Source organism: Solanum pennellii, chromosome 9, assembly GCF_001406875.1.
Source record: "Solanum pennellii chromosome 9, SPENNV200".
NCBI classification, from domain to species: domain Eukaryota; kingdom Viridiplantae; phylum Streptophyta; class Magnoliopsida; order Solanales; family Solanaceae; genus Solanum; species Solanum pennellii.
The window spans coordinates 2,153,953-2,165,533 of NC_028645.1; the positions used below are offsets into that span (position 1 = coordinate 2,153,953).

The following is an 11,581-nucleotide window of genomic DNA, read 5'->3' on the forward strand; positions in this document are numbered from 1 at the left end:
TATTCTCGAACAACTCCATACAGCACTATTACATGCTCAAAGCAATTTGAATCTCATAACATGAAAATGAGTTTGAACTATACAATACTAACATATTTAGGGACATTTTCTTGGTAAAATACCAAATCAGAAGCAGATCTCTTAGTATTCTCAAAATTCATACAATAGGCTGAGTACTTTTGCAGGTGATGAATCAATATAACATGAAGTAGGTGAACGCTGTGGTTATCCTTCAACAATTTTGACAGGAGTTCTGCACCGAAAGAAAAAAAAAAGGAATGTCCAGTTAATACATAAGATGCCGAGGATAATGTAGCTAAATCAAAGAAATAAGTTCATTAATTTTTTTAATATTCTAAAAGTTGGCTACTTACCCGAATGGGCTTTGTTTAATAGATAGCAGTTCAATATCCATCTGCAGATTAAAAAATGACCACATAATAATGTTAGAGATAATACCATCCATTTCAAGAATAAGTAAATTATGACAGATGAAACTTGCAAAAAGGTGTGGCGGAAAACTGATTTTTTGTTCTTTTGGGTAGAGGGGGTGTTTGGGCTAGCTTGCATGGAACTGGGGCGGAAAATTAATTAGAAAATGATGTAGTGATCCAAGGTGCAGCTGTTAATTGTGGGGGTTATATTTAACGTTACAGTCTTGGCACAAATTTTAATCGAAGTTTCTCTACATTCGTTCTCAGTTTGAGGTTTTCGTTCAAACTAACAATCTCACCACTTCGTAGCCATATTATAAAAACATGATGACACACATAATTACAAGGAGGAGAATGTGTAGGAGATAGCAGATTTTATGTTTTTCCATTTCTCTAAAAGGTTTAGCTCAAGTGCACGTCACGCAGTTTGGAAAAGGACTTAAAAGAATTTTCATATAACATTTCTAAGGATCGTTCTTTTTTACAAAGAACAAAGCTAACAAGTGACCACATAACAAAGAATATTTTAAAGATTATGATCTTTGTTTTCGGAGGTTTACACTTTTATGAGGCTGATATATTTTGCACATCCACACACTTTTCCCAAGAAAGATAAAATTCCATACGTGCAGAATACACTTTTCTGTTGATAAGAATGTTCTGCATCTGTTAGATGCCAACAAGATATTTCTATCAACACAAATCTCTGGTTCATGGTGAAGGTTTCCATTAGAAAGTTTTTCTGCTGGCCACATATTTGATGATTCTGATAAGTTATTTAAAAGAGTGATGATGGTGATCTTTCGTAGCGAAAAGGTATAGACAGCAGTTTGCATTCCACTGACCAACTTAAAGGTCTAATAGACCACAATAGGTGCAAAACAGTTGAATCCAAATGGCCTTCAGAAACTATTTGATAAACAAGATTAGTCTTTCTTGGAATTTTGGTATAAGCACATGAATGCAACGACAAAATGATACCTCAATTGTTGCATTTGGAGGAATTTCCTGCACGCCTTTTTTCCCATAAGCTAGCTCAGGAGGAACGATGAGCAGGCGCTGCAAATACATAACATTTTCATTTTCAAATGTTTATCGCCTCCGTGTAAAGTAATTAATCCATCATTATTGATGCAACTATGCTGAGTTAAATTTCATCGTCATCGGCATGACACCCTGAATTATGACTTAATTAGTTGTAGTTCATTATTCTAAGCTCAGGGAAAAGCTAGAAGCTAAAGGACATTCTGATGAAAAGTCTACATATACTTCGAAATGTTTTGTGCACTGACTATCAAGTACAGGATGATCTCATTAATGTGACCACAATTATACTTTCAATCAATTATGCCTCAATTCCAATACATTGATATGAATCCTCTGTATCCACGCTCTATTCGGGCACATTTCATTACAATAACTAAATGGTTTCTCTTTTAAGGCAAGTAGAGCTTCTCTGCAACTAGACGTTCTCTAAAATCTCACATTTATTTTTATACTGATATTCAAGTCTTCATTTAGACAAGGAGGACTTGAGGAAAAGTCAAACCTAATGTGAGTGTAATAATAACAACAAAGTCTTATTCTCAACTAGTTGTCATTACCTATATAAATCTTTTTTCTTTTATTGTGTTTAGTTCTCAGTTAAGTCTGCACTGAATCTAGAGTGCAGGCCTCTTGAGTCAACTTCCCCTAATGTTGACTTTAGGTTTACAACATCTTCTTTTAGCACATTCAATCATCACACTGTCGCACCTATTGGATCAATGCATTTGTATGTCTATTTAGGACCTAACCAGACCATCTTAGCAGCATTCTCTCAGGTTATCTTCTATACATATCCACTTGTGCAAATTTGTTAGATTTTATAACTTCTAATCTTGTATGATCGCACATAAAATTTAACATCTACATTTCATTATTTCAAGGCACCCATCTTAAGCATATGTTGTGCATTGAAAGCCCAATTCACCCCATAAAACATTACTCGTCTTAGAAATGATCGACTGAACTTCAATTGTAGTTTGTCCGATCTCTTCTTACTGCATACAAGTCCTGTATCATTCCTTCATTTTGAGCTATTCTATTTTATTTCTTCTTCTTTTGATCTGACTTCAGCAATAGTGTTGGATTTTCATTTCAAACTGTTCCCATTTTCTCATTTTGAGGAAGCTAACACTGAAAAGCTTAGAAAAGTTTAGCAGTTGAATATTGATCACACAATTAGAGCAGGAAGTTCGACGGGGGCATGAAGTTGACTCTTCAAATTAGAAAAAATAAAATATAAAATAAACAAGCTTTAGCATATTCCTCTCCTCAGGGAACTCCATTAGAAGGTTATGCAGTTCAAATAAGAAATATCCTGAATGTGATGAAAGTACAATCAAGCTAATTGTCTCACCTGCCCTCCTACTCGCATCCCTTGAACACCGAGATCTAATCCCTTAAGGACTGTTCCCCTTTCTGATTGACCAACGTCAAATCCATATGGCTACAGGAAGTAAAGGATATTGAATAAGAAACATGATGGCATCTAAAAAACAGAAAAAGTAAGTCACATAGCTCGTACGATAGACGTCGAGAAAACCACTCCATCACAATACAAATTAATTCCGAATATTTTGATATTATACCCAGATCAAGTACATCGTAACCATAATGCTTCCAAACCCAAGCAATTTGAATTAATGACATCTTAAGTCAAAACCAGGCAAACTGTACCAAGTAGAGGAAAGTAAGAGAAGCTTCTATAGTTCTTCATTTCTCTTAGAACATGCATGATCCTAGTATCACTTTCAAAGGGACGACTACAGATACTCAAAAACTTAGAAAGAAAGACTACGTATTTTGGCTCTTGCTTTACTCAATGTAATCAGTAATTCGTAGTTCCCCGTGAAATGATTCCTCTCCAATTAGGTATCATATAGAAATGGATTATGAGAATTGGCAAAATTTCCAAATCAAGGATTATTAAATAAACATAGCGGAAATATTATATAGGCATTGTCCAGAAGCAGGAAATGACATGAATCTACCAATTAAACTAACGGGAATGTCATAACACAATTATCCCTAAGGTGTCTATACAAAACATTTCAAATGAAGGTGCTTGAGTTCTAATCTAGCTTCCCATAGTGCGCCTTGACTAATCATGCAATAGTATTTATTGTTTAACATGTAGTAGGTTTCCACACTTAAAGCTTACATATGATATTTCCAATACTTTTTTTTCTAAAAGGGGAAATGGGGAAGGGGATTACAAGGTGGTGAATCGTATCCTCAACAACAAGGAGAAAAGTACAGCTAGTCAGCCTACCAACTGAGCTACTAAGATTTTCCGATATTTGCCATACAAATTATACAGGTTGGAAAAAATAAAGCAGATGAATCTTACTGTTCCACCACCAACTCCCATTCCTTGTCTACTTGTCATGAATGTGATGTTCCTCCATTTAGCAACATAGTGGATCTAGAATTATGAGATAATAAACAATTCAGATTTTAAGAAGCAATCTGTAAATCCAGATTTCTGACAAATATATTATACTTGAGTATGAATGAAGAAACTGCAAAGCACAGAGAGACTACATGCATTACATTTTCAAATATATCATAAAAATGACTCAAAATATAAGGTTTTAGGGGCAACATTGACATGCATGTGACATGCTAACTGTTATGATGATCAAAGAGATCACCACTACCATTAAACAATTCGTCAAAGGTCTACGGCATTCCGTGTAACCTATGAGCTAAATAATTTAGATTGATGAAGCATTTACTGAAATGTCGTTTTTAGCTTCATTTGACTCATTGGTAGTGGGATCAACATGATTGGTTATTTCGGGTTTTTGTATAATTCTATCCTAAATACCACTCTAATGATATCGTGCTGGCCTGAACTTCAGAAAAGCATAGTGGAGGGTGCAAGACAAGTAGTGGTTGTGGAATGAGAAGTGGCAACATGTCACCATAATAGAAAGATCCTTTTGGGGCTCAGTAGGAAATTTGAACCTCAAACAAAAGCCCCTGAAACTTCCATACAGGACAGCAATCTATTACATCCTGTTGCCTGATCAGTTCTTAATATAAATCCTATGAGTCAATATTAGTTTATCACATGTGATGATATGATCTCGAAGTGTTTTGCTCTAAACTAGAAAGGTTTGGAAGCTGTGGAACTGCTATCAAGAAAGCTCAAACGAAGAAGGTACATTTTACCTATACAATGCACTTAATGGTCGATTATTAATGATGTGGTGTTGCATATTAACTTATACAAATATGTTTTTCGAGATAAAACAAAACATTGTACTTAGATACTCAATTCAACTTTGGCACAACCGTACTGCAACTCTAGATCCCTTCACAGCTTCAGCTCCAGCGCCAACCTTCAAGTCATAATACCTGAGGGATTTACACCGAAGAATATAAAAATCCACAAATAGGGCAGGAAATCACAAATCAGACTACTGCTTCTAGCCTCAAAATTAGATGGAAGAACATGTGTTTCTTTTTCTTTATTCTAGGAGGACAATGATGATGAGAAAATGTGTACATTATATGTTGAGCTAAGATATTGCGTCCCTAGACTCGAGTTAACTACATTAATCTTGTTTCAAGTCCAAGGGATTTTATAATCTGTGTAACAACAAAATGTAAAAGGAATCCAGATGTATGGAAAACAGTACTAAGATGCTTCAAAATTGTATACTAACTTTAGACCATTTGGAAGGGTTGTGTACTCGCTCTCTGGTATTTTTGCTCCCCTGAGCTGTAGCAAGAAAAATACACAAAATTTCCATAAATACAGAAAGAGAGAATTCTCAGCATCCATATAAGGCCGATGGAAGTTATTCTTACAGCTCTTCTGCTTGTGCTAGCGGCTCCAGCCACATCGCAGAGGCAAAGGCCAGCAGCTGATAGTGAAAGAGATCAAATAAGTAACAACTAAAAGGCAACCCGATGTACAAAGCATCCCACATTCATACAGACCAGGGAAGGCCAGGCGGGCCGCATTCCAAGGGGATGAGAAATAAGTAATAATCCATAAAAAATGAATCTTGAAAAGAAATCTGAAACAACTACCATAGCAAAGCCCTTAAGGTGAAATGGTTATGGAGGTATCATCAGGAGGACCAAGCACTATGGTATAGGGTGATCAACCACAAGTATGAGGAGCTAAATAAATGGGTAACCAAAGAGGTAAATAACCCCTATGGGATTAGCCTTTGGAAATCCATCAGAATATTTTGGCCCTTTCTCAGTAACCAGTCAACTGTCAAGGTATAAAATGGCAGAAAGACCAGTTTCTGGTTTGATAAATGGTTGGGTGGTATGAGCCTCAAAGATCGTTTCACTGACATCTTTACACTGGCTCAACACCAACAGAAGACTCGCTGAAATGTGGACACAACAAGGCTGGGATCTGATTTTCAGAAGAAATTTGAATGACTGGGAAATTCTCAGAATACTTGAATTGTTTAAGGTTCTGGAGAGTTTTCAAGGTATACAAACAGGCGAGGATTATTTATGGTGGCAGGGGCACAACAAAGGTAGGTACAAGGTGAAAGAAGGATACAAACAGATAATTACTGGTGGCATTCAAGACTTCAAATGGCCTTGGAAGCAAATCTGGAGGATCAAAGTGCCACACAAAGTAGCATGCTTTACATGGCTACTAGCCAAGGAGGCAGTCTTGACATTGGATAATGTGGCCAAGAGAGGAATCTCTCTATGATGTTCCTTGTGTGGGAAGGCTAATGAGACAGTGAGATATCTCTTCTTACATTTCAACTTTACAGGGCAACTGTGGCAGATTTTCCTTAATCTCAGAGGCATATCTTGGTGTATGCCTAGCAAGATTGATGAGACTCTATTCGGTTGGGAGATGGTTGGAGTTGGGGCTACAAACAGAGAAAGATGGCGTATGATGATCCCTGCTAGTATTGGTGGACTATATGGAGGGAGAGAAACGAGAGATGTTTTGAGAATAGGAACAACAACCTGCAGGAAGTTAAGCTTAAGTGTATTTTGTTGTTCTGCTTTTGGTGTACAAATGTCTACTCCAATGAAACTGAGTCAATCATAGATGTTTTAGGATCCATTTAGATTTGGTTCAGTTTTTGGATAGATTATACTTCCTTTCTGCTTTTGTAAATATGGTTTTTCAGTACTACCTAAGTACTATGTGAAATACAAATGTTACAGCTTCTCAAAAAAAAAAAAAAAACTCTTAATGGAAAGTCATACAATAAAATACGAATTAACACTTTACACAGAACTAGAATGCAAAAGTATTAAAATGACGAGAATGGAAAGTGATGGAGTTTTCTTTTTCTTTTTTCATAAAGGTGGTGTCCGGGCCAACTTACACGCACATCCACAAATTCCACAGATACCTGTTTCCGTAGCGGTATGTAGGGTGCTTTTCTAATGAACCAATCATACAAGTTTATTCTATGGGGTATAACATCTACAGATGACAATTAGCAACAAATTTCAAGAAATTCTATTGCTTCTAGCATTCTACAACTCAATGTGTTTCAAAATGATGAAATGTAAAGACTGAAAACCAAGAAATAGAAATGAAGAGAGCTACCAGCTATAAGAAAAGAGCCCATCATTGCCCTTCTTCCTTCATTCTGCTGAGAAATATTTTTTTCTGGAACATCAAAAGATGATTTTGACAAGCAAATACAAGGTAAAGCTGTTCTACTGCAGTTGGCTGAAAAGGGTCTGTTTCCTGTAAGTTCAAGTTTCAAACTTTAGCTTCAATCAGTGACATGGGTCTGTTTCCAACAAGTTCAAGATTCAAACTTTAGCTTCAATTAGTAACATGGATCAGTTTCTATAAGTTCAAGATTCAAACTTTAGCTTCAATTGGTAACATGGGTCTGTTTCCAACAAGTTCAAGATTCAAACTTTAGCTTCATTAGCAACATGGGTCAGTTTCCTCTAAGTTCAAGATTCAAACTTTAGCTTCAATTGATAACATGGGTCTGTTTCCAACAAGTTCAAGATTCAAACTTTAGCTTCATTAGCAACATGGGTCAGTTTCCTCTAAGTTCAAGATTCAAACTTTACCTTCAACTAATAACATGGGTCTGTCTCCTATAAATTCAAGATTCAAACTTTAGCTTCAATTAGTAACTTGGGTCAGTTTCCTATAAGTTCAAGAATCAAACTTTACCTTCAATTAGTAACTTGGGTCTGTCTCCTATAAATTCAAGATTCAAACTTTAGCTTCACTTAATAATTTGGGTCAGTTCCCTATAAGTTCAAGATTCAAACTTTACCTTCAATTAGTAACTTGGGTCTGTTTCCTCTAAGTTCAAGATTCAAACTTTAGCTTCAACTAATAACTTGGGTCAGTTTCCTATAAGTTCAAGATTCAAACTTTACCTTCAATTAGTAACTTGGGTCTGTCTCCTATAAATTCAAGATTCAAACTTTAGCTTCAACTAATAACTTGGGTCAGTTTCCTATAAGTTCAAGATTCAAACTTTACCTTCAATTAGTAACTTGGGTCTGTTTCCTATAAGTTCAAGATTCAAACTTTAGCTTCAATTGATAACATGGGTCTGTTTCCTATAAGTTCAAGATTCAAACTTTAGTTTAAATTAGTAAACTTTTCATCTTTCTGTGTGTGTGTGTGTGAAGGAGAGAGAGTTACCTGAGAATGGAGTTGAGTGGAGAGAGTGAAGAAAAGGGGTGGCTTTGAGAGGATGGTAAAGGAAAAGATCCATTCTTGAAAGTTGAGCAAGTAGGAACAAGATTAGTTATGATTGTACAATCTTTTTCATATTGTAGCTTTTGTTTAGAGAAAGAGAGGGAAAATAGAGATAACACCCTCAATATGAACCACAATTTGTACATACCTTCCGGTTCAATATATTTGTCTTACTTTTACTTTTAAATTTGATTCGATAGTATATATATTTATCCCATCCGATAAACTTTTTTCAATTTTAACTTTTTACACGATATGTTTAAGATTACAAATTTGTATGTCTTTAATTTAATATCGCAAAATTGAAAAATCTATTTTATTTTCTTAAACTTTTTATCAAGTCGAAACAAATTAAAACGTAGTGAGCATCATTTAGGATACCGACGACAATTCCTCTCTTTCCTCCAATGCCTTCGCGCTTACAAAAACTTTTTTTCCTATTTAAAGATAGTGTTCAATCAATTACATTACTATCTCGACGATTTTTACAGAATATTTATTACATCTTTTATCGTCATAGATGTTAACTGTTTTAAAATGCTAAATATAGAGATCACAATTCACAATTAATGTACCTCATAAGATCAATTAGTTTCTTTCTCATTTCATAAATGTTAATATAATCTCCATAATGTAGGCAAACAAATATGAAGGAATTATTTACTAATATATAGTCACTTAGGCACTAGAACATGATTTTCTACCAGGATAAATCAAATCCTCATTATGATCAGAAACACAATGCCTCTTAAAGCAATTTGTTTCATTTTTCATTTTATCACTTCCCTCTACCCATTTCTTGAACTTTTGTATCAATTTTCTCCTTTTTGAATGATCATTAATAGGTGAATTTAAACAAGATTCATTATGACCAACTGATGAACTCCTCCCAATTATTAAATCATCTACTTTGGTTACAAATTGTTCAACATTTTCATCTCCCAAATTCAATTTTTGATTTTTCCCTTGTTGCATTTGTTCTTGATTTCTTCTCATTAATTCATGTCTTAAACATGCATTGCACCATCTTAAGTATATTAGCTCTTTGTCTTCACTAGCTTTGTCCTTTTGCAATTGCTCAAGTTCATTTACCAATTCTTTGTAATCTTCTATTGTCACAACTTCTACATCATTCTGCAAAACAAGGAATATCTCAATACAATGTATTCACAATTTCATGTATGTGATATAAATAAATGGATTAGTTTCATAGATGGTCATTCTAACTTTTAATTTATCGTCATCAGAGTTATAAAACCAATCTTTATAATGAAAATATAACTCAATTAAGCATATATATCACAAGAAAAAAAATGATGTTAGCTGAGTAGATATTATGTAACTTGAATTATTTTTATTGATGGTGCCAAGTGGATATTACGATAAAGTGAGTTATTGACATGGCTATACATTTTATACATGCGACGATCTACTTGCATTTTTTCTTGTTATGATAGAAAACACAAATAAACAAATAGCCATAAGGAATCAACGACTTTTTCTTCTTAAACAACCTATATTCTTTGTAATATGTAAATATGGTTAAATTAATTTTCTACTATATGTTAAAATAGTTTTACGTTTTTAATATGCTAGATTGACTAAAAGTTGAATGACGATCCATGATATCGCGGTTTATTAAAAATACCTACCTTTGATTGGTTTGAAGTCTTTGCCAATTCCAGCTCCATTTTCAGCTGCTGAATTTCCAATTCCATTTCCTTGATGACATGATCTTTCATTTCTAGCCCTTCTTGATTTGTTGAATTTTCTTTTTCCTTAGCTTCAAGTTGAAATTTTTGTTCCTTCATAACTCTTGAATGTTCTTTGATTTTCTTTATAAGCTTCTTAACTCTATTTTGAAGCAAACTATTTTCTGAATTTGACAAATCAAGAAGTTCCATAATTCTCAAATATTCAATTACCATATTTTGAAATCTTTGGCTCTCTGCTTCCATTAGTGTAATTTCCTTACTAAACAACTCAACTTTATTGATCTCTAATAACAACTTGTATTGCATATCCATAAGTGCAATTTCTTTCTCTTTCAAGTGAGTATATTGTTGGAATTTGGACTTAATATCTTCTTGAATTTTGTGTTTTTCTTGATAAAGATTGAAACTTTCTAATGAATCTTTGAAAAGGGTATGTGTAGAACAATGATCATCATCATCATTAGCTTCAATACAAGATAAAGTATCTGAATTTTCAAGATTTTGATGACCATCTTCATTTCTTGAAACCTCATGAGGATTTTCTTGAATTTTGCATTTTTCTTGATAAAGATTGAAACTTTCTGATGAATCTTTGTAAAGGGTGTTTTTACAACAATGATTACTATCATTAGGTTCTACACAAGATAAAGTTTCTGAATTTTCAAGATTTTGATGACCATCTTCATTTCTTGAGAAATCTTGATGATTTTCTTGAAACTTGCATTTATTTTGATAAAGATCATAACTTTTTGATGAATCATTGTAAAGGGTACTTGTAGAACAATGATCATCATCATAATCATTAGCTCTTATACAAGATAAAGATTCTGAAATTTCAAGATTTTGATGATCATTTTCATCTTTTCTTGAGACCACCTCATGAGGATTTTCTTGAATTGGTGAAATTTGAAAATTTGAGGTTTTTCTAGTTGTGATTTTGGCAATTATGTAACCAGCTAAAGTGAGGGCTATTGGTATTCCAGCCTTGAGGAATACTGGCTTCATCATCTCTACTTTTGAGCTATTATTTTCCATGTCTATGAATCTTTTGAGAGTTGAAATTGAAATATCAAGATGATCTATAAATGAATTGTTTGGTGTATGTTGTATAATTGTGAAGAAATAATGGTGTTTATAACAAATTTAAAGCTTAATAGATTCTTTACCTATGTGTTTTCTTTAAGCTATCTTTTGTCAAAAAAACCAGTGTTTTTGTTTGCTTTTTGACTACTCAATAGTTCCTTCCATATGCTTTTTTTGGGGGAATCTAATTCCCTATGGCATTGATATTTAATATTATTAACTTTTTTTCCCCTTGATTTGATTTCCACCATGATATATGCATGTGATATTGTGTATGTAATAGTATATAGTGTTGAATCTTTCTTTAGTTTTCTTCTCTTTTTGCATAAGTCCTTACTTTTTAGTGCATGTTTTGTTATTATATGTTATTTTTTATTATTATATGTTATTTCTTAGTACTTTAAATATTTTATTTTTTAAATTACTTTTGACTATTTTTTTATGAACCGAATATTTATCGAAAATAATCTTTTCATCTCTCAAAAAAAAATGTGAAAAAACTTAACCCTCGTCAAATCTTATTTTATTATTGTTACAAATGTGCAAACGCGTGTATATTTTGTAATGAAAGTAAATAATGGGGAAACTTCTCCTTTTGCAAGATCCACTATAATATA

General features: G+C 33.6%; 2 protein-coding genes across 3 annotated transcripts; both read right to left on the reverse strand.

The window, feature by feature from the left end:
- Positions 1-28: 28 nt before the first annotated feature.
- On the reverse strand, positions 29-8,281 carry LOC107031189 (peptidyl-prolyl cis-trans isomerase FKBP16-4, chloroplastic). Of its 2 annotated transcripts, XM_015232472.2 has the most exons (10): positions 8,110-8,278; positions 7,036-7,179; positions 5,298-5,353; positions 5,153-5,208; positions 4,784-4,841; positions 3,829-3,903; positions 2,836-2,925; positions 1,416-1,493; positions 375-415; positions 29-253 (listed from the first exon to the last, which is right to left on the reverse strand). In XM_015232472.2, the coding sequence occupies exons 1-10, from the start codon at positions 8,180-8,182 to the stop codon at positions 226-228; spliced, it is 699 nt and encodes a 232-aa protein (XP_015087958.1). In that variant the 5' UTR covers positions 8,183-8,278; the 3' UTR covers positions 29-225. The 2 variants fall into 2 exon arrangements, with proteins under 2 accessions (XP_015087958.1, XP_027775276.1); XM_027919475.1 differs by lacking the exons at positions 29-253; positions 375-415 and adding an exon at positions 1,062-1,343 and having other exon boundaries at positions 8,110-8,281.
- A 457-nt stretch (positions 8,282-8,738) lies between these two features.
- Positions 8,739-11,124, reverse strand: LOC107030656 (protein CHUP1, chloroplastic). The gene is made up of 2 exons (XM_015231929.2): positions 9,819-11,124; positions 8,739-9,300 (listed from the first exon to the last, which is right to left on the reverse strand). The coding sequence occupies exons 1-2, from the start codon at positions 10,914-10,916 to the stop codon at positions 8,845-8,847; spliced, it is 1,554 nt and encodes a 517-aa protein (XP_015087415.1). The 5' UTR covers positions 10,917-11,124; the 3' UTR covers positions 8,739-8,844.
- Positions 11,125-11,581: the final 457 nt, after the last annotated feature.

Excerpts from the sequence above, each read along its gene's own strand:
- LOC107030656 (XM_015231929.2), bottom strand. The coding sequence starts at position 10,916 with ATGGAAAATAATAGCTCAAAAGTAGAGATGATGAAGCCAGTATTCCTC. Across the intron at positions 9,301-9,818 it reads AGACTTCAAACCAATCAAAG|AATGATGTAGAAGTTGTGAC; the intron begins GTAGGTATTTTT and ends CTTGTTTTGCAG.
- LOC107031189 (XM_015232472.2), bottom strand. The coding sequence starts at position 8,182 with ATGGATCTTTTCCTTTACCATCCTCTCAAAGCCACCCCTTTTCTTCAC. Across the intron at positions 5,209-5,297 it reads CTAGCACAAGCAGAAGAGCT|CTCAGGGGAGCAAAAATACC; the intron begins GTAAGAATAACT and ends TTCTTGCTACAG. Across the intron at positions 1,494-2,835 it reads GGATGCGAGTAGGAGGGCAG|CGCCTGCTCATCGTTCCTCC; the intron begins GTGAGACAATTA and ends ATGTATTTGCAG.